This window comes from Pocillopora verrucosa, chromosome 7, assembly GCF_036669915.1.
Source record: "Pocillopora verrucosa isolate sample1 chromosome 7, ASM3666991v2, whole genome shotgun sequence".
NCBI classification, from domain to species: Eukaryota; Metazoa; Cnidaria; class Anthozoa; order Scleractinia; family Pocilloporidae; genus Pocillopora; species Pocillopora verrucosa.
In genome coordinates this window covers 10,920,893-10,943,474 of record NC_089318.1, presented here as the reverse complement: position 1 = coordinate 10,943,474, position 22,582 = coordinate 10,920,893, and the positions used below count along the sequence as shown (strand labels likewise).

General features: G+C 37.8%; 1 protein-coding gene and 1 pseudogene across 3 annotated transcripts; one reads left to right on the top strand and one right to left on the bottom strand.

Annotated features, from left to right (window-relative positions):
• The first annotated feature begins 1,045 nt into the window (after nt 1-1,045).
• LOC131785540 (chondroitin sulfate ABC endolyase-like) lies at nt 1,046-9,467 on the top strand (annotated as a pseudogene).
• Nucleotides 8,985-21,240, bottom strand: LOC131785550 (N-acetylated-alpha-linked acidic dipeptidase 2). 3 transcript variants are annotated; one of them, XR_010718190.1, is made up of 17 exons: nt 20,936-21,240; nt 18,929-19,331; nt 17,996-18,161; nt 17,740-17,830; nt 17,382-17,468; nt 16,918-17,003; nt 16,321-16,413; nt 16,010-16,092; nt 15,425-15,488; nt 14,869-14,930; nt 14,408-14,490; nt 12,510-12,606; nt 11,926-12,148; nt 11,678-11,759; nt 11,167-11,259; nt 9,644-10,061; nt 8,985-9,582 (listed from the first exon to the last, which is right to left on the bottom strand). XR_010718190.1 is itself a non-coding variant. In XM_059102464.2 (16 exons), exons 1-16 carry the CDS (start codon nt 21,145-21,147, stop codon nt 9,881-9,883), a joined length of 2,106 nt encoding a protein of 701 aa, XP_058958447.2. In that variant the 5' UTR covers nt 21,148-21,240; the 3' UTR covers nt 8,985-9,880. The 3 variants fall into 3 exon arrangements, 2 of the variants coding, with proteins under 2 accessions (XP_058958447.2, XP_058958448.2); XM_059102464.2 differs by having other exon boundaries at nt 8,985-10,061; XM_059102465.2 differs by lacking the exon at nt 20,936-21,240 and having other exon boundaries at nt 8,985-10,061; nt 18,982-19,236.
• Between the last annotated feature and the right edge of the window lie 1,342 nt (nt 21,241-22,582).

Sequence of the window (22,582 nt, the reverse complement as noted above, 5' to 3'; positions counted from 1 at the left end):
AAGTGGTTTTTAATTGTGAAAGTTAAATTTTGAAATTTTGGAGTTCTCCTGGTCTCTTGTTCGTTCCGAGACAATCCAAATGTGAAACTGACTTGTGCAGCCATGGCTAAATTACGTTTAAGAAATGTGGGTAGTGCCTCGGCATAGGAGCCTTTTTTAGCGACTGAAGTGAACGTGAATCGGATAGACAAAGAGATAAGGTGGTCTTCTTGGAAACAGACTTGAAGAAAAACATACTTCATAGTTAGCTAAGATAAATAAGGAGCTTTTCGCTGAGATGAGAGACAATTTCTGCTTGAATTAACTTCAATCGAAATATCTTTGGAAAGAAAATCTGAAATTGTCATAACACCTGAAAAAATGTTTGACGTTATGCATGGGGCCCAGCGACACAAAATTTCTCGGATGCCTAACGTCTACCAAAAGAGAAAGATGTTTTTTCTTCTTGTCTTGCGTGGGACAAAGAGTCCGCATGACGAATCGAGCTTCAGACCTTCGGATCCCGCGCTTCGATGCTCTACAACTCTAGCCGTTTTCAGAGGGTGGGTCTGACCTGGTGGGACGAAAAAATTGGGCGCGTGGGTGTGTTATGAAATGTGAAAGCTTAAATTCAGGGATCTAGCCGGATAAGAAAATTTCAAATTTATACGCGATGGTGTATAAATATTTATATGTTTAAAGGCCTTCAGCTCTCCTAACATTACTGAAAAAAAAAATGGAAAGCGAACATAACCATTTCGTCAAGCCGGTGGCCATTTCTTCTGTGGATGTAACCTGAAGCAAACAATATTAGCGCAGGGTGCGATGAGTAATGGGGCTCTTAAAATCTCAGGGAGGTATGGTGGTGTTTTGTTCCGAAATATATTAAAAACGTGTACTTCCTATTTTAGCATCGGCCTGCCACCAATTTAAGTCAGCGAGAAAATCAGTTCTCAAGTAAAGTGGGCTCGTGCAATCGTTTGAGTTGAGACAGGTTTTTAAGGCAGGGGTACAAAGGGACTGTAAATGAGACTTTAATCTATAACTTACAATCCTCGGGTAAGTCATGGCTGACGGCTTAGGTACCAACTTCTGCTTACACGAGAAGAAAAGGCGTGGAAATATGTTTCAAAGCCTTCTGGTAATCCATTGTTGCTTCAGCTGATACGAGCCGTTCGGTGTATTAATTCATAACTGAGTTTTTTATACCTTTCACTCAAAATGACTCCATTCACTTGAAAAATAAATACAGGAAACGCATCAAGTGGCAAAAAAACCCATTCAAGCTGAAAAAGAATTTAACCAATCAGACCTTGAAGCTGTAAATAGGGATGTAAGCCATACGTTACAACACATTCTTCTAACGGTTCAGCACAAGTGGAATTATAAGAACTGGAATAAGTAAAGAGGTATGTTAAGATAGCCTCATTATCTCAGTCAACATTCTTCAACAATTTTTAGGAAAGATTCTTAGCGCTTCCATTACGTTTTTTCTTCCTTTAAAATTCAGGCTAATGGTGCGTTTGTGATACCGTGTGATCCTCGATTAGCTGATCATAGGAGCCACTCATGGCCAGTGTAGAACAGGTTCTATATTTTTCCAACCTTAAACAAAATTTGTATTCTAGAATGCTTATTGTAGAAAACCCAAATCATTTATTTGGCACCCAAGCCTTTTGTGGCCTGGCTACTTCTTTCTAAATATCTTATTACTCGTCGTACTCGCCTTATGTAATGTAAATAAATACAATAAATAAGATCTTTTATCAGCATAGTATACTTCTTTGAAATATAATTTTGTTACTGAGGCAACTTATGCAAAAACGAAACCTTAAGGGTGGGAATAATGTGCAACTGCTTGATTTAGAAATATAATTCTCCGTATTCAATCTACAATAAAAAATCCTGGACTGAATAAGGAACAGGAAATAGAAAAAATGTATTTCTCAGACCATTCAGTTGAGGTTTAAGGGTGTGTTAAATAACATTAAGCACTGAGTTTTTGAACAAGAACGAAGTAACTACTCCTACTTCAAGTCGTTCGTAAAGCCTATGATAAGTAAAGATGTTTCTATTCTGAACTTTTGGAACTCTCAGCTTATTTTCAGATGCAAATCAACATTAATGTCTACGTCTCAACAAAAGTGGAGATTATTATATCGAACTCAATCTTATTTTCTAATTTTAAGGATTATTAACTGTCGAGGGATCCGATATAACACCTAAACAATTACGAAGACGTCTAGAGTGTGGCGGTCTGCAGACAATGCGTAGCCACTCGCCCTCCGGGACAGTCATAACTGAATCCCTCGCAGCTCATGTGTAACCATTCCTCGCAAAACTCGCAGTGTATCTTGTCGTCCCAACACATGGAGTCATTTTGAGTGAAAGGCATTGAACAATAACTAAATAAATTAGTGTCACAAGTTTGTCTCTTATTGAATCTAGCGGTGTTCGACTATCGCGGAAAAGGTTCAAAAACGACCTTTCTCAAAACATTAAACTAAATGCTTGCGCATTTTCCCTCCGTCAAAAGAAACATCTGACGGGTCATTTCCAGCTGCCAGTTCGTATGGATTGGCGATACGCGTGTTTTGAATTAAAAACATACTTTAGTTCGCACTGGAACGTAAAGTTCTATCGATTTCTATAAGAACGTTAAGGATGATGTTTTCACTCAGTTTTGTTGGGGGGGTCCAAATCCGCTAGGACAACGGTGCAGGTTTTACGTGTGTAGCATTTCTTCTCAGAAACGAGTTACGACTAGCGGGAAAATTATCCGAATACATTACTACTATGAAATGGTACAACGATTTCGGGGAAATTTGTCAACATCCTTTTGAATACATTGGTACTACTGCTGATTGCATGCGAACCATTTCACTTTGGAGGAAGGTTATCGCGAATATTTTGTACTTTTTAATTGTTTGTTGGTCTTTCTTTTTGTAGCAACTGAACGCAAAGAAAACGTGGATGCCACCATGTTTTCAATTACATAAAATTCTGATGATAAGAACCGAATTAATCAGTCGGATTTACAGTCAGTGTCATTTAAACACGAGAAAAATTGTCGCATTACTTCTCTGATTTTCAACGGCTATTTTCAAGATGGAACTATTTTAATAGGTTATAAGCCAGAATACGGGACATGAAGGCTGTTGGTCGTTGGTATGCTAAAGCCTTGACACCAAATGAAGCCTTTGGAGGATATTACACTTCTGCTTATATATCACACGCTCTTCAAAAGGGTGCACTGATCTAATATCTGCTTAGTTAAACATCATTTAAATTCAGCAAGCATTCTATAATAACTTTTTGAAAGACAATTGGGTACTTCTACAATTTTTCTCTCAACTTTATCGACCTGATGATAGCCGGGCGTATCTTTGAAATATAACTGTTGAAAGGTTATATATATTCGAGGTACTGATACAGAGAAACAGATAAAGGATGGACTGCGAACATTGAAAGCTGTTGCTGTCAAGTATTCCTCTCCAAGGAGGGAGGAGGTCGTTGTTGGAGGTCGATTTCCAGGATTTACCCGTGGAACATTGGCGAATAACCACGCTACCTACGCGTATGCCAGTGCTACAGCACCGTCCTTACAAATCGATGGTAATCTGAGTAGAATTGCCTCTCTGAACAACGCTTTTGTTCAAATGTTTTGCGGCTGTACGATATAACTGAAAATGTGATAACAAGTTACTTGGCAGATGAAAATATCAAGACCAACATTTATCTAAATTCCCTTAGCTCAGAAAGTATCATGGAAGAGATTAACGCAATGGCCTCTGCAACGAGCATCGCAGGAGAAAGCTCACCTAAGAGATTTTGGATTGGGCAGTCAGCGTGAAAGGATTCGATAGATTTGTTTGGGCCTTCGAAGCTTTAGAAAATCAAAACGTGTTTGGAATCTATTAGAGTCATGGCGCGCTTCTAGTCGCAAACAGCGGAGGGTCTCTTCAAAAGCACAATATCGACAACGGATGGGACTGGACACGACATCCTGGTGTCTCCAATATCAATTGAACCTTGATCAACTGATAGCGAAGATCGCACGTTTGATCCGATATTTACCGTGGAGAGAGTCAATTTTCTATGACCGCAACGTACGTCTATCATCAGATGAGTTGGCGGGTAGTATCACTGAGCATTCTAACGAACTCGGGCACTGTATACATGTATATGCTTCAGCGAAAAAAGCAGCGGTACTTGACGCGAAAACCGTCGTCTAATAACAGATTATTTAATATTAACAACTGAATCAGAGCTTTGACGACGACGGCTTACGCTCGAACGTCAACCTTTAAACTCTTTACGGTGGCCAATTTACGTTTTCAACGCAGCTGTTTACACTAAACTACCTGTTATTCTCTCCCACCGACGCAGCACCACAGTTTCTTTAGAAACTTTCCCCCTTTATTAATAGCAGATTAATCAAACAGCTTGTCTTAGCAAATTAATTTCATATGAAGACTCGTACGCTTCCAGGAGAATAAAAAATCCAACATCATTTTAATAATTAACGCTGTTTAGCATGAGTTACCGACAAAAATTATATTTTATGATATCTCAACAGATATTTCCAACTCGAGAAACTGGCTGGCTGTAAAATTGGTCGGCGGCGGTGATTATGCAACTAGGGTTTGGGGGATGCTGTTTTCTCAGCCTCCGTATATGTATTCAGCTGGATCTCTTCAATAAAATATTAGCTTCACTTTTAAGTAGAGTGTGTTTTCTATCGACTACGTGATGATTTGCCTGGGCTCTGGCGTTACAGCTGCAGACAGTACCCCTTCTGTAACTCAGGCAGGAAAAAGTCTCCCCGTAGATTAATCTTCATTAATTATCATGTACACCAGGAAAATCCTTACCTGTCTCCGTTTCAGTGTACCTGTGTAATAAACCACTTTCGTGTTACCAGGAATCCAACTACAGGTAAAAATGGATATAATAGTATGTAATGAGATAAGGAACTCTTCCGATAGCAACTGACGGATTTACATTTCATTCGGTACGAGTGGTACTGGAATGAAGAATCTTTGTTCTGCTCTGTGGATCCTTCATATCGCTTTTTTTCGCTTTTATCTTTTTTTAAAACTTGGGAATGGTTCTATGTCATAAAATAGTTGGGATGGTGACATTTAATTTTACTGTAATTGGTTGGGAGTGGAATAAATGAAACGAAACTTTCTATCGGAAACAGAGAATAAATTCCAATTATAAAGGGCGCTTTAATTTTAAACGATTCGAGTGAAAAAAAAAAATTGTTTCAACGTAACTTCACGTGGAATTTGTCTCTTTGTTCATGAAAACTGCGCTATTCCAGACCAAGCTGCTGGATCCAACTAGCCCTTCGTCTATTGAAACCAATCTCTCGCCAATCTCTTGGCAGTGACTTGAGTCGAACAACGTCTTCCTTAGGAATGATAGAAGATAACCAAGTGGCCACCCTCAGAGATGTTAACGGTTGCTACCACTAAATATGCTATTCTAAAAAGTCTTTTGAATACAAGTTCTTATTTCTTGAGAATACGAAAAGAAATGAGGCTTCCAGGAGAATATTTTATTCCGGAGATGATTTTTTGATGATGCATTGCTGGAGTAACAATGTAGTCCCTCCTTTCATTCAGTAGGAATGAAACATTCTGTATGTAACATTACGGTTGGATTCATGTTTAAAGGAAATGGTTACTACGTTCCCAATACGGCAGCGCAAGGTTTGAACGTTAAGATTAGTCTACAGAGCTCTAGGGATCAAAGAGGAAGAAACTGGGAGACAACTGCTCGATATGCAACAGCTTGACTTGATCATGGTGTTAATTCATCAGACAAGGGTTATGAATATGCCACTCTTGTGAACAGACAAGCCAGCGTCGTTCGGATAAGAATTAATTAACTGAGGTGCCACTTACTGCATAATACGTGCAACAGACTGTTACGGTAAAATTTAATCGACAGATAGAACATTAATCCCTTATAAACTCAACTACTTTATCAAAAAAACATGCATCATTTTTCCATAAGGAGCGACTCCTAAAGGTAATACAGTAATTATCTTCAGTAACTGTTACTTAAGCCTACTGCAAACTATATCTTAGCTCACCACCGAGACAAACTCACAGTTCCTCCAAAGTTCCTTGAAATTAACAACCTTCCACCGTAGCTCTCTCCGACTCGGTATCAATCCCGACAACAACAACTACTACTATACTACACTACTACTGTACTACTACACGACCGAGTCCTTAAATTCATTCGCAACTCTTTTCGTAGTATTAAATCATGACTACGTGACATAATAGAATGCTCCAGAAGGTTCCAGGGCATGTGCATCAGCATGACCAGGCTAGAAATTTCTAGGTATTTATTTTACAGTTTATAGGTATGTACCTCACAGTTAATACTCTGTTGTGAACACTTCCTTTCGGTACATGGGACCAGCTTATCACAGATCAGACCAATGTGTTTCTGGCACCTTTTAGCGCCTTTCTGTGAGCACCAAGATGAAATAGAGGAGCGTGATACGTGCTTTCTACTTGTGACATTGGTTCATTACTTTGAAGTAACAGTACCGGGTGAAGGAAGTCTAACCAAAATCATCAAAATCATTCATCACTCAAGAAAGGGTAAGAAACACGAGGCGTAGTCGAGTGTTTCTTCCTACACTTCTTTCGTGCTTTAACCGCTTACCTCGCGCTTTACAAAAGAAAAGAGCACAATCAAGGCTTCTCTATTTGTTCAAGAGTAAGGCTACACTATCATGAAATGTTTCGAAAGGGGGGGGGAAGGAGTACCGCCATCTCTTAGTAGTTACATTGTGATTTATTGCTGTCGTAAGCGCAATGCATCTTGGTCTATTCTTAGTCTTTAGCCACTCGGCAAGCAAGTGATAACAAAGTGTATGAAGTGCTTCACAAAGACATCAAAGCCCACGTCAAGATTCTCAACAGCTTCAGGGCAGCCAGGCGAGACGCAATATGGATACATTTTCTTTCACACTAGGTACACTAGGTCCTGTTAGGCGCATTGCATAGGTAACCGAATCATTGACGATGTTGTTAAATGTTGTGAACAATTTTTTAAACGCAGTTTACCATCTCTGTCTAATAACTAAAAGATTAAGAGACCCCTGGTTGTGGAAGGCCAAGAATTTCTCCCAAATCGCCCCAATTGTTTCTAGCATGGGGTGTTCTCAGTTGCTTGCAATATTGAGGAAGGGAGACGTTAATAGATATCGTTCTCATCAGGTTCCTCAGTAAGTTTATCATTTACTAGTTAAATACGGTACAAGTACGAACAAGTCTACAATTGTTATTTTCATAATGCTGATTGAATCTCAAAAGGTTCTTTTTAAATTTGAATACATTTCTATTTCGCAACACTAACTTACTTCAAACTATGATGAAATTAAGAGATCCTCGCAGCTAAGAACACTACTGAAACGAGTAGTTGTAAATGGGACCAGAAAAAAATTCAGGCCCGTACGGGATTTGAACCCATGACCTCTGCGATACCGGTGCAGCGCTCTACCAATTGAGCTAACAAGCCAACTGGGAGCTGGTCAATGAATTGGGTCCAAATAAACATCCAAGTGAATGAAGATTTTAGATATATGAAAATTCATATATTTGCACTGCGGTGGAGAGATGAAATTAAGAGATCCTCGCAGCTAAGAACACTACTGAAACGAGTAGTTGTAAATAGAACCTGAAAAAAATTCAGGCTCGTACGGGATTTGAACCCATGACCTCTGCGATACCGGTGCAGAGGTCATGAAAACTTCATTATTTTCAGGTGCCCAGCGTTATCACAGTACAAGAGGTGGATATAGCACCAACTTATACATTGCTATCTCAACTCCAGATCTGAACTTCAACAGTGACGGTGCATTAACTATCGGCAGCCGAGTGAATGACGACGAAAGGTTCTATGCTGTTAGACAGCCAGTAAAAGCAGAGGTATTATGCCTTACCTTTATGCCTTTATGCCTTTCATAAAGATGTAAATCCATCAAAAATGCTCGAAATACTATTCCAACACTCACAATAAAGTAATCGTAAATATAGTTCATGGAAAAACCCTGTTTTGTTATAAGTTCCTAATATTCATTGCATCACTGAAAACTTTTGTCAGAGAGTCAAGGTCTTGAGACAATAATGAATAACAAGTTGACACCCTCACGATCGTCACTGGTGGCAGGAGGAAGTCCTGAAGGTTAACTGGTGATATTTTCTCCCAAAAAGGTTTTCTCAAGAAGGGTTTTTCTCCCAAAGCCTTTAATTACCCTAGGACACGTTTTGATAACTATTACTCATTTGTACAACCTAGAGCTCATGAGGTAAGATGGCTGGATTCAATGTTTTATATGCTTTCCTGTGACCTCTTGAATCATACTTACAATATACTTTAGTATAATTTCAAGGAATCATGATCAAACTGAAAATCGTTCGTAAAATTGTTTAAAAGCTAGCTGAAAACTGAAGTCCATATAGTAAAAGTGCTACGTATTATTTTAGGTGTTTTCAAAAAACCAGTTAATGTTGCTGTTGGAGACGTGAGGGAAAATGGGATCATGGTCGACGATTCACAGAAGTCGACATGTGTGACAGCGACGCCACAGGCAGGAAGTAAAGGAAAACGCGTCAGGTTCTTACTACTGCTGAAGTATTGTTCATCTTTCATATTCACGTCTTTATCTGCAGTTCAAATACATGACTTTCATATATTCACAACCGTTTATTCACCACTTCACGGGTTTATTTGGAACCAACACAGTGACCAGCTCCCAGTTGGCTTGTTAGCTCAGTTGGTAGAGCACTGCACCGGTATCGCAGAGGTCATGGGTTCAAATCCCGTTCAGGCCTGAATTTTTTTAAGGCCTTCTTTTCACTACTGCTTAAGTAGTGTTCATAACTACGAAGATGGCTTTCATATTCACAGCTTGATACGGTAAACGTAACTTGAAATGAGACAAGAAATGTACATCAAGGTAATAGATACTGTCATTGATGTGTAATAGGAATGTACATGCAACACATAACAAATTTAACTCCAAGAGTATTGTGATTTAATGTTCTGCTATACATTAATGATTTTCATCACTGTTTAACGAAATTAGACTGCCACCTTTTTCCGATGATGCAAATGTCTTTTATTCTGGAAAGAGTCTGACCGTATTAGATTTTGTGATAAATGCTTAACTCCTTAATGTTGAAACTTGGCTCTCTGCTTGTAACTGAGCTTTCTCTAAAGATCATCAAGTCTATTTTCGTCATCTTCCCCATCCAAAGACGAAAAAATATAAACCTAGATTATCCATAAATGGAAAAATCTTAAATGAAGAAACTTTATTCGATATCTTGGAGTAATTCTTGACGCTCATCTTTGTTGAAAAATGAGATTTTGCTAATAGCAATGCGCTCGTAAATCTACATTACGCTCTAATTCATCTTTTTCCATTTTTTTTCCTTCATAGCGTGGGGTAATTCCTAGGTGTCGAATCTCAATCCCGTATTTTTTCATCAAAATCATGTTATTCGTTTTATCACTTTCTCCTCATTCCTAGAACGTACTGGCCTTATCTTTAAGTCCTTAAAAATCCTGAAATTTTTAATGTTTCCAATTTATTCAATAGCTATTTTTACGGGTATAGCAGTTGTGCATCTTCTTAGCCGACTGACTTCTGCTTCCTCTAAAACCGCGAGCATTAGGTAGAGAGAATTAAAATCTTGGATTCTCTCCTTTGTCAGGATATTATGAACTTCAGGGAGAGCACAGTCTTGTCAGATTGTCATCAAAGATAAGGCTTTTGTATAAAGTGAAGTAGTAACGTATTAAATCAAAACTTAGTTAAGAACACTCCCATATCTTGACTTCCATCCAATTGCCTCCAAGACTCTTAGGGCCGCAGGATTGTGATAGCAGAGCGAATGGCTTGTATCACAACAGATATCTGCTTTTGAACTCTCTGCCAGTCTTTCTTCTTTCCTTGTTCATTCGCAATATAAAATGAGTCCATAATACCAGGGAACTTAGTATATGCTTCGGACTTAAAATAAGTTGGAGAAAACACCACGTGTCTGTAAGGAAAGAAAAAGACTGACCGATAAGATTTGAAATAAAAATGGCTTACCTTGCCTTAGTGTTATTTCTTCAATTGTTTATTTGCTTTTGAATCCATTTCAAAGCCACAATTTACAATCTGTTATCTATCGCTGAACAGACGCGCGGCAACATGAATTTTTTTCTTAAATAGTTTTCGAGAAGTATTGGGAAATTAAAAATCATTTAAAGGTTCAGAGCATTACCTGAATACCACAAGGGTTTCTAATAAAGACGGAAACAAATTGTTTGTTCCAGTAGAGCTATCAGCAAAATGCGAGCAACCCATATTCTACAGATCGTATGGGGCTTGCTTTTCTTTTGGTTATGTTGTGTTTCAAATTTGCTTTAGCAACACCTTTTGTATTCATTTTTCCGGTGAGGAGTTAGGAGGAGTATGTACAACCATGACGACGACCGCGGTGAAAACATGCTTGTCGATTGGCTCGTAAAATTACCGGCCTTGAGATGATTTTTTATTTGTAGTATAACTCGAACTCTAAAACTTATTAGAACGGCTTTGAAATGACTTCAGAAGTGGACAATCAAAAACGATATAAAAGAAATGCAACGCGAGTAAGCTACATTTAAAAATTCAAACATACGAATTTTGAGTCTTACTCTGTTGATCCCCAGACCTTCTCTCATAAAGTGCTATTTTAACACGGCTGTCACTGACTTTAGGCTGCCTGAGGTTAAAGTGCTGGTACTGCTCTTTTCTTGTGATGTCAAGAATTCTCTTGAACACAGTGTATATTCTTAGTGGTCTTACTCCGTCTCAATTACTTTTATATTTCAATTCTCTCTTTAAGTTTTATTTATTGAGGGAAAGATGTCTTAAAACATTAATAAAAAAAAACTCCATTAATAAAAAATGGCCAGGTTCCAAGCACGACATCTTCTCAACTTATGCAAATATGTGCGTGATTTAAGTGAAGTGGACTTTGAAAATGATATGAAAAATTGGTCACTTTACATGTGCCCAGACGCTATCGACTTCTTTGCTATTATCTCAAATCGCTCTATTTCAATAACCAATATCAAGTTATTGTGGTACAATGGGAAGAAGGATCTTCCGCCCACCTAAAGAAAGGCCTATATGAAAGCCCCTTGTTGTTAATGAAGGCTCTGTTAAGCTGTTGTAAGCGATCGTTGATTATTCGAACCTGCAATGCACTAACATGGAAAAGAGACAAAATCATAAAGGTGTCGAGGACGTTATTCGGTTGAACATTGAAAAAAACATTTTTACAATAGAAATAGAGGAACCTCCCACCATTTTACAGACCTCTGCTCAGTGATTGTTGCATGATTTGCGAAACATTTTCTGCCCGCTTGTAAAGAGTTGAATATTCTCAGAGGACTGCACTGGTTTACAAACTGTTGTTTTTGTTGTCTCTTAGATCACGATAGAGTCTCTGTGCCTCAGTGGTAGACCTTTAGCGCAGAATTCAAAGTTTTAGGGTTTGATTCCTTATGTAAAATCAATTTATTTCTTTTCCTACACTTATGACGAGAAGAAAAAAAAAATTCAAGTTACTGTCGTTGTTGTTGTTTGTGCTGTTTTTACACACTTGTAGCAGCCTATACTCACTCTTCATTGTCTTGGGTTTTCAAATTTCTTTGAAACTCATTTGCAACTGCTTGTAACTCTTGGGTGGCGTTTATCAAAAACTCTGTTGGATACCAATAATTGAGAAAATCAGTGCATGAAAAAAGATCACTTTGTGTCCACTTGTACAAGTTAAGATCGAGAAAAAGATCCATTATTTTTGCACATAACCTTAAACAATAAACCATTTCCGTTGAAATTACTTAGTTTAGCTGGTTAATTCAACACACCTAAGGTAATATTATTTGTCCTCAGTGAGCTGCTGTATTTGACCGATAGATCATTTACAAGGCGACAAATGGCCTCAGCTTGACGAACCACATTAAAAGGTGTGAATACCGAGCCTACGATATCAAAGCCCATTTGTAGCCAAAGCTGCGCAAATGTCAGGTAGTATTTGATGGTTTCCGATGAGTGGCGGCGTGGTATATGAGCTGGATAATTTCCAGACGTCTAATCAAATAGAGAAAAAACTAAGTAAAAAGTTTGTATTTTTTTTTGTTAAATTGAATTGCAAACAACATTGATAATGATAATAATGGTAATAGCAACGATAATGAAATGTTTCTGTGTTTGAAGTGTTGGGTGCCTCTTCAAATTTGGAATAAATCGTTGGCATTTGAAGCTTAAGTCGTTTAAACATCATTTTAATGTAATAAATTTTTCTTGGACTAAACCAAACTAGGAATTTTTATGGTCAAGTAAAGTAAAGACTTTGGGGATTTATGATATAGCTCTGCCTAAACTTAAATAACAGAACGAAGGGAAAAGAAGAGTCTTGAGATCAGGATTATCTTCAAGCTATTCATCTTACTTGATCAGGTTGAAAGGCCGCTATATCCACACATGGCACACCAATCCTGTACTCAAAAGCAAAGCACCCTCTTCCTGCTCTATCAAACAACGAGAGGCTGGAGTGGAAATAATAAAATTATTCCAGGGTTAAATTTCAAGAAAAACAAGGATTTTGAAATGAATATGTGGTTCTCAGTGAAACCTTCAAAGAAATGTTTCTAAAGGGCATGTAAACCCAAAAAACGTTCATTTTCTTTTGACATAGATGTTTAGTAAATATATCAAGTACACCAAAGGTGCCATTCGTTTTTTCTTAAAAAAATCCATTTTCCAAATTCGAAACATTCGCCATTTTGAATGGCGCCATCTTTCCTGTGACGTCACGGGTGGAACCTCCAAAGTTACGTTTAATAATCGCGTGAGACACGGAGTCTTTTCCACAGCCGTTGTTTGCCGGTCTCGTCATGATTTTTTTACTTACAGTTTGCTTCAATATACTCAGTTTTTTCATGATGGTAAAGCGTTGTGTCGTCCAGTTTTGTACTGATTCAAACAAAACTGGGCATACAACGCAAATATTTCCAAATGACACAAATTTGAAGCCATAATTTGTGAAACTTGTTCAAATGAAAATAGCCGATTTCGTCGAGCCGTTCGAACATTCTGTTGTTTATAGCAGTCATTTTTCTTCCTGGTGTTGTACCGACAATTCAGGCCCTACCAGAAGCAAATTATTCGGAACTAAAAACAACTAGCTGTAGTACTGTATTATTAAATCAATGACAGAAACAACTCAAGCAAATCGATCGCAAAATGTAACAAAACAGATGAAACGGAAAACATTTAGCTTACTCGTTTCCGGTGTGATTCTCTGTGCCTTACTGCTGCCTGTACGCGTAATAGGCCGTCTCAAGCACCCAGAAATCGAGGCAAATTGACTAAAAACCTGGATACTCAGTGATACAACTTATCTGGGTTTCAGACCCTCGCTCTTCTACTTTTTGCCACAATTGCCCGATTTCTGTACAACAAACACTTTCCCGAGTTGTCGGCATTGGTCGATAAGTTCCACACTCGCACCTTTGACAATTTTATATAAAACACCCTCGGAAGCTCAGCGGGTTTAAAAAATTTCTGTTGCATTCTTTTAGATTGTGCCCTTGCTTTATTGGATTTTCATATCAAATACAAATAAATCACACAGTAAATTAGATACCAGTCTGAGTTTCCGAGGAGGTCGCATCGCTGTCAACATGTTCTGCACTGTGTTCGTGCGGATCGCTTCGGTGAACCCTACGCAGCTCATATTGTTAAGGACGTGGCCCAGACTCTCCTAAAGATTCTAGATCATCCCCATCGCCTTCATATACTAAGCTTAGGGCATTCGAGTCGCCATCTTCTGAAAAGCATCTTCGAACTACCGCTACTTACACGAGCTACCACACCAGTTCTACTAGGGAATATGTGTTGCGCAATATTTTAGTTCCTCCGCTTACGTAACGACTCTCGCTATTGTTTTTACCGGAAATGGAATTTCAGTTGAAAATGCCGATTTTCTCCTAAAATAAGTCGAATTGGACAAAACGAATTTCAGATTCGTTTTCTACGCCACTTTTTACATAGTATGAGAAAAACATGTATTTTTGGGTTTACATGCCCTTTAAGGCACCTGCACTCAATATTTAACATGAGTTCACCGTGTTATAGTTTTACTAACAAACAATAAAGGACAGCGAGGACGTTGATTTCTACAACAACCATATAGAATTATGTTGTCGTGTGATCGAATATCCATTTGCAAACATGTCCACATTTAACACTGCATGATAAATTTTCTTTCAACCCACACACCAAACTTTGTGGAATACCAATGCATGATGAGGTTTCCTTGAACTTGTATCTGATGTTGAAACATACTTGCTTTGATTTCCAGCTTGCTGAGAATCTTTCTCCTTCCACATTGAATACAACGTCTTTGATATGTTCTGTGGGGCAGTGACCTGCGATCGATACAAATGTTAAGTTAAAAATTTGTGTTAGCGATGAGATAATTTCATATGCGAAAACAAACAGCTTTTCTGTTGTCATTGTTTTAATCATGCTCAATCTTGTTCAAAAGCTGAAAAGTGAACACCAACTTATTCTTAGAATAAATCCACTTTTTTTTCAATGGCTATGGCTGATTTCATAGCAGGTGTTAAGCTTTTTGACACAGACCCTCGGGGAGCTATTTTCGGACAGTACAAGCAATTATTTGAATGCATCCATAACAAGTAGTGTTTGATGCATATCAAAAGTAAGTTGTTTATTTTGTAGCTGACATGAGGTTCATGCATCAATGACTAAACACTTATTCACATAAAAAGCAGATATAAAACCTTTTTTGCTGTCTGAAGGGCTCTTTGTTCCAACAACGGACTTAATGTCATCACTATTTCACCTATAACAAAACATACACCATTTTTTCAAATGTGTCTCAGAATTGGAAGGATTTTTATACCCCTCGAAGATTCAGAGATCTTCCAATTGGCGGCCGAATACTGTACCACTGGTCACTATCAAGTGACTGTCTGGGTTATGGTAAGTAAATCTTGAAAGGTAGAGAGAGGGTTTGTTTGAAAATTTTATGGAAAACAATATTCGTCTTGTAATTGACGTGAAAGCTTGGAAAAACAACCCAAAATTTCCGATGGAGGATGTTTAACAACTAATAAACAATAAGAAAACAAAACGCAAAAAATTAATACGCAATAACTGTCTTACATCTGATACGTGTGAAGGGTCTATATAGTAGGCTGAAGAGTTAGGTATGAAGTATTTCGAAGATAAGGCTGATTCATGCAAAACATTTTGGTTAGTTTTACTGCTCTGTTTTGGGTATAAGACTTAAATATCGTTCTTCAATGCTCATTTGTTATTGGTCAGACGATTTACCTTCTCCAGCCCTATCTACATTGATGTAGGCTACCGCACGTGCATCGAGGATTTTCTGATACTCCTTTGGTAGATGTGAAGGACAACTGATTAAAATGTACACTTCATTCATGTAACAATACGACTCACGTAAACTAAAGAATGTTCTAATAGAATTGTATCATTTGATTATCTGTGTCAATAACAGAACGAGGATTGCAAGAACTCAACATTAGGTATCTCATCGCAATCTGATCGGTAAGTTCTCGTTAGATTTCTCGTTATTTACAACTCATACCCTTCTTATCGTCGGTAGAAAAATCCTAAAAGAATTAATCGTAAAATGTTCTCTGAAGTCGCTTTTGTTGCATTCAATGCCCTTCTCAACGTCAGCAATCATTATAATGCATTACGGATGATATTTGCTATTTTCAATTCAAATGCATCTCAAACTGATTTTGCGGCCTATTGAGGTCGTTCTGATAACTCGAGATGTCAATTCTCCTTTAAAAAGTACATTAAAAATAATACATACTTGATTCTTCCTTTGAATGCTTCTCTGAACCCTACCGGAGCTAAATAAATGTCAATTAGGAAGTACCATACCTCGATCCATTGTATAGATCCTATGTTTCCGTATTCACCTGCTCCCCAGCTGCAAATTTTCATGCTTCGCCGGGAAAACCAACCTGAATGAAATTGTCGAGTCAACTCAACTTAAGTTCGACATAATACTTCACCTACAAGGTAATAAAGCTCACCAGCAGCCATACAAATGCACTATACGGTGAAGAAAATTCTTTATTTACCGTGTGCTAGTCGATCTAACTGATGGAGATCGTCTCCACCTAATTAAAATTTTCATGACACAAAAGACTTAATCAGACATGTTGACGAAAAGAATAGTACTGAAGTACCTTTCTTTCGAACAGAAAGAAGGATCCTTGTGATCTCCATGAGAATCGCTGTGCCGCTTGATGGACGGTGGCTACCGAGTAGTACATAACGATCTGCAATAACATTTTTTTCTATGTGCACATTTAAATTCAATTGCTGACTTTTAGTTTCAAATCTATTTTCTTAACTAATAACAGTGGATTTATGTCTTAAAAGAAAAATCGACTTCCAATAACTCGAACCGTGAAGGAATATAACTTAACTTCAAATTGGCGGAATTTCGTCATATCCAAGTGAGACTCCAAGGGAACAGGTATCATTCACTTGAAGGGGATCAATAAGTATAATCTAATTTCGAATGATTCTATGCGTGATACACTTTTACTCCGGCAGTGTTTGTAAAGTTGGCTTTTGAAACCTTCAAGCTGGATGTTTATCGGAAAACAAAACAAAAAAACAAAACAAAACAAAAACAAACAAACCAAAAAACAAAACAGGCCCACATTGTTAACATCCAGGGAAAAAAAAACCGAAGAACCACACTTTGGCTTTACTGTTATTATTTTCAAATGCTGTGTGATGGTCAACAATCATATCCAGAGAACTGCTTCCCTTACCTGGTTCTATTTTCCCTTTGATGGTTCCAACTGTATCACAAACGTATTTTTCAACGAGGGAAAGACTCACGTTCAAAGTGACCGTTCTGTTTTGGAGAAATTAAAGCATAGCCTCATATCATCTTGTTAAATTCAGTCTTTTAGAAGTACATTATCAATTTTCTTGTGGCTTAACATTCCAAGGTAAACGCTTGATAACTCTAAGAGGTTCTCTCTAAAGATATGACTATTACACAGCTTCCATGGTATCACTATTTACAGTTGCAACTCGGCCTAGGCCCACGATCTCAATCCCCTCAGTGCGCTTACGTTATAGCTGATTTCACTTCATGATTTGTTGGATTCTTAACTCGTAAAATTTGTTCAGATCTTCATATATTTTCGCAAACTTTGAAAATATGGCTTTAATAGTGAGCAAGACAGCAATGAAACACAGGAGTGAACTTTCTCGCTTTAGGACATACCTTGTGTCATTTGGCTTCATCTGTATTCTGTAGTCAAAGTTTAGTCCACCCTGCCAGTCCTGGGGGGGGGTTGTATGGTTAAGCATCCTATTAAATTGATTAAAATGGGACAATCTTCAATTGACGAATGGCAGGAAGATAAACAATTTCCTTTCTTTTAGTTGTGATCCCCTTTAAGGTGCTTGTATCTTAACAATTTTTTTGCTAAAAGCTTCAGGTCCATCGCAGTTCGCCTTTTTTCCCATCTCAATCCTTCTCTTCAGTATTTAGTCTGGTTCCCTTATTAACTCATTTATCCTCGTTTTACTCTTGTGTGAGAAGGGAAAATGTGAGAAACCTCCAGAGACCTTCAGTTTACCTTAATAAAATTTCCGCTTCTCTTTGGTGAATTGGCTGCGCAGGGATCTTGGGGAATGGAATATCATCTATTGTCTCTCTGTAAATTCCAGCTTTATGTAAAAAAAATAATAAGCAAATAAACGTTCAAGGTTCGATGAGTTCCGATGAAAACCGGGTGCGATAAAACTATTGTACTTTGCAGAGTGACAATATTTATTGTACTCATCTACGTGTAAATTGAGCCTAAACCAAACACAATAAGCTTGATGACTGACCTGTGGCTGGGTAACCAGGCGTTACTGGGTCTCCTCTGTTGACCCATAGGCCCATACTCGGTCCCTCATTACTTGGGTACCATAGAAGTGTTGTGTTACCAGAATAGTCAGAAGGATCAACATATAACAAGACTCCGGCTGCCGACCATTTTTGTGCATTGGTAACCTGCTCATCAAGTAGGAAAAGGATTGATTATTATAATTTCAGTGGTTCTTTCACCGTTTCCTTATTTCTTTCTCTTTTTTAATATTTTTGAAGCCTTTATAAGTATCTTGGGTAATGGAAGGGCGAGTAAAAATCACTTTGACAGAGCAAAATTACCCACTGAATTGGAAAACACCGTGTAGAACGTTTAAATGAATTAATTACTTTTAAAATAAAGTTCTAAACATGATGCTAAAAAACCGCATTATCTGGTTTAAGGCTTGATTCCACTCATCTTCATTTCTACCTTAGAATAGAAGTTCTGTTAAAAGTCCGTTATCTTTCCAAACTCAAAGTTGATGTGCACTTTTAAGGCACATTCAAATCAAAGATTGATTTTGCCTCCCTTACTTTTTTATACTTCCACTATATATTATAAATAGTATCTGCTGTGGTCCAAAACATTTGCTTTAGGAAACCTATGATTTAGACTTCCTCCATTAAATCAGCTAACGGCGAAACGATTTTTCAGTATCAAATTGAGAAGCAGTGTTGTACATGAAGCTTAAACTCTCGTCTCGCATTTTATACTTAACAACATAACGCAGCAATAACGTTATTTTTTTTAACCTATAACGCCAATATTCAAGAGTCGACCCTATATTTGACCTACCTCTCACAGTAAAGTGACTGATCGCCGCGAAAGTACTCTCTGAACTTCCCCATTCTCTAACACATAACATTGACTTCTAAATAATACATAAAATAAATGAAAACTCAACGGACACCTTATCGGCCTCAGATATTCTTCCATATCGTAGCATCACAATTTTTCCCTTACACGATATGTTTGTATAGTCCAAGTAGTTGAAGTCACTCTCTCTTCCATAGTTGACATACACCAGTTTACCAGACACTGCACCAGAAGCTGAATTGGTGCTAAAAGGAATAGCGTGCTTTGGACCATTATCTTTGTTAGTTGAATCTTCTTTCAGAATTGAAGAATAAACTTCGGTTCCGTTCTGAGTATTCACTGACAGCACGCTAGGCCTCTCGGGATACAACAGTAGAACGTCATAACGCTTCAACTGCACAGCATCGAAGCCGAATGAATTCCATTCGTTTTTGATGAACAGCGCTTGCGCACAACTGTCGTTTGTCCCATCAAGATGTGCATTATTTGCGAAATACCTAGAAAGAGGGATGCTAAACCATTATTATTGGTTCACAATGTTAAATATTTTCCTTCATCTTTTTTTGTATATTATTTGTGTAATCTAAAGAACCCTTGCTCTAACAACTGAATTGACTCAAATATTGTAAGTACATAAAATAGGAAAGTGAGTAAGGTTCTACTAGGTTTTTTTCTCGTTTGAAATTTCTTTACAACCCGATTTGGACAGGATAGGAAAGGAAATAATCACATTGCAGTTGAAAATAAGACCACTGATAACGTGAGAGAACGGGAACCCCAAATTAAAATTAAGTACGTTTCTATTTAGAACCAAAAAAAAAACGTTATGTCTAGGTTGAGGTCTGGCTCTCTTAAGGACGGCATAGAATTCCAGCCATAGTAGAAATTGGAAGAAAAGTATAAATTCGTTTTTTTAATCGACATTTCCCTCGGCGTTGCCGTCCTGACTGCTGAAGATCCATCTTGGAAACTCATGCATGATGTAATTGTATTTCCATGTTGAGAGATATAAAGAGATAAAAGCATGGCATACTTGAGAAATGAACTGAAAGAAGTATTAATATTTAGTGCTTCTTTAAAAGGAATATACTTGAGATACTTGCGAGCCATTTTACGCGGCCTTTGGAAAATGATAAGTTAGAATTATCTATTTTGCTTGTCTCATGAAAATTCAATTTAGCAAGCATCAGAGTAAACTAGTGAATTTGAATTCTGATCATTCAACACGGATCTGGAAATTCCGCGTTATTCTTCAAAGTCACTGAAAACCAAATTCCACTCAGCCACGCAACATTTCAAATATTTGATTTTCAGCTCAGTATAAATTAGCCTGGTAAATTTTTATTTTTCTTCTTGATTGGCTGTCCACTTGTCAAGTTAACCATGTCAAAATTAACCTTTAGTTTCATCCTTCTCTTCAATTTGCTGAAAGCCTAAGATGACGATCCAAATGAATTCACCTATTTTTAGTATTCATCTTGGTCCTACATTACAGGAGCCTTTAAAATTGATTGAAAAGATTCAATCTCATGCACTGGTGGCTCGTATATCTTCTCTATCTTTCAAGCTAGTAGGCTTAATTGTAACGAAAACCAATGTACATGACGACTTGTACAGTTTTTGGAGAGATTTTGTTACTAACACAGCATTTAAACAATAGAATGTCTTCACTGCTAAAAATTATTGATTCCTCAGCTGGCATTGAAATGTGCTCTAATTTTGCTCTGTTGGGCACAAAAATTTAAACGTGGAGATTATCTTTTCAATTAGTGATCATCTGATAGTTGCGTTTAATAAATGTCGGTTGAAGAGGGACTAAGCTCATAATTATAGAAACCTCCTTGTAACATCATGGAAAGAACTAAAAAGAAAGTTGATGAGCGTCTTAATATTTGATGTATTCAATGTTAGATCCAGAAGATTTGAAAACTTGAATGTTTAGCTCTCACAAGGACTCGTTATTCACAAAACGTCTGTGCTAACTATCATTTTTTGGCAGCATTATCAGGATTGATGCTCGTGTTTAAATTGCTTAAACGTAAATAAAGTGGTGCATAAGTTCATGCCTCTACGTATTATGGTTATGTAAAATGGTACTCACTTTAGATAATAGGCGATCTTCCGTCCTGAAATTAGTTCGAAAGCTTCTTGCTCAAGTAATTTTCTTGATGTGTCATCATTTTCATTTTTGGCGCCACAGCAGTTTGAGTACTCAGCACCCGGGCAGGAAAAATAACCGGTGATAAACCCGACGATGAAGATAAAAAATATGAATGAAAAGAAACCTAACACAAACTTCTTTTGCACTGACATTCCCGTTAGAATCCTGGTGGAAAACCACCGATTTTCACGCGGCTAGCTACTTGCCTCTCATTACAGTGTGTTCACGTTTATATGGAAATTTTGTTTGAAGTAAGTCCTGTGTCAACATGATCGTTAGACATCTGTAAACACACTGACTGACAATCAATTTTCCAGCTGTTGCTTAGTTCTTGAATTCTACCGGTGGATTTAAAGGTGCCTAATTATTTAGTCCCCCTCAGTTTGCGAAAACAGCCTTCTCTTGAAAATGTTAACCAATGTGGGAAGGCTTTCAAAACTAGGCTTCCAGGAATGCGTTATTTCGATCAACTCGTATGGTTTACCAATTAGAATTATCGCTGAATAATCTTATAATTACAGGGGCATGAATCGATCGAGAGAAAAAAGCCGCACGGCCCAACGCTAATTAGAAGGATAGTGGATACAAGACACGCAACAAAAGATTTGTACTTGTGGGTGAACTGGAGAAGCTTTGAATCTTTGCTGCTGTCTGTCTGGTGATGTGGGAAGGTAAGATAAGAAAACTCTTTGAAAACAAACATTAGTGTACATAAGCTTCTTGCAAAGAAGAGTTTGTTATAAAGGAAGTTCGGAACAATTGGACATTAAGAATTTATATGAAGGATTCTTATCATCTTGAAATATGTAAATCTCTCGTGATCAAAATCAGAAATGTCAAGGGCAATGATGACAGGAAATTTGCCTGTTTTTGCATTTGCTATATACTTATAGCAATTTTCTTTAGTATCGACAGTGAAATATTCCGTCTGGCGTCAGACAGCCAGTCGACCAGGATTATGGTGAATGACGCGTATCATTAACTAACATTAGAATTCAGCGTTACCATCAGGATCTGACACTAAGTCAACACTGTTTTAGTCTTTATAAAGACGCGTTTCCCTGTCGAAAAACGTCTAAATGAAAAAAGAGATAAACATATTAATGAATAATGAGAACGAAAACATTCCAAGTACAGAAACCCTAAGAATTCAGTACTCAGCTTGGGAAATAATGCCATTTGCAGAGGGAAGAGAAATTACAAGGAGCATTGTGACAGTCTTTCAGCTGCTTCCAACACGTATATTCGGAGGAGTGCCTCTTTTTAGATGCAGGTGTTTTAGACCCACTCGGACACAAGCGAATTTTCTCTCACTTTTCTATGTACCACGGTATACGTTACCGCAGAACTTGATTGGACGTCAGTTTTGATCAATTTTGATGAGATGTGTGTTTGTCTGTCTGCAGTTGATGTTAGGGGCGGAGAAGTCAAACAAACCAAAGGCCAATAATTGGCTTTTGTGGCTGTTTGCATCTCGATTGGCTAAAACAAAGAAACCCCACCCACAACCGTCGCAGCTTAAATTTTCAGTCAGGTGTCCCTTCGACACAATAAATGGAGGCCATCATGTCTAGGTTGTTTTAAAGT

Bases quoted from the DNA above. Each gene is read 5' to 3' on its own strand.
- LOC131785550 (XM_059102464.2), bottom strand. From the start codon at position 21,147: ATGTCAGTGCAAAAGAAGTTTGTGTTAGGTTTCTTTTCATTCATATTT. The intron at 18,162-18,928 runs GTGTCCGTTGAG...CTTGATGAGCAG, and splicing joins GAATATCTGAGGCCGATAAG to GTTACCAATGCACAAAAATG. The intron at 17,004-17,381 runs GTATGTCCTAAA...TCTCCAAAACAG, and splicing joins ATGAAGCCAAATGACACAAG to AACGGTCACTTTGAACGTGA.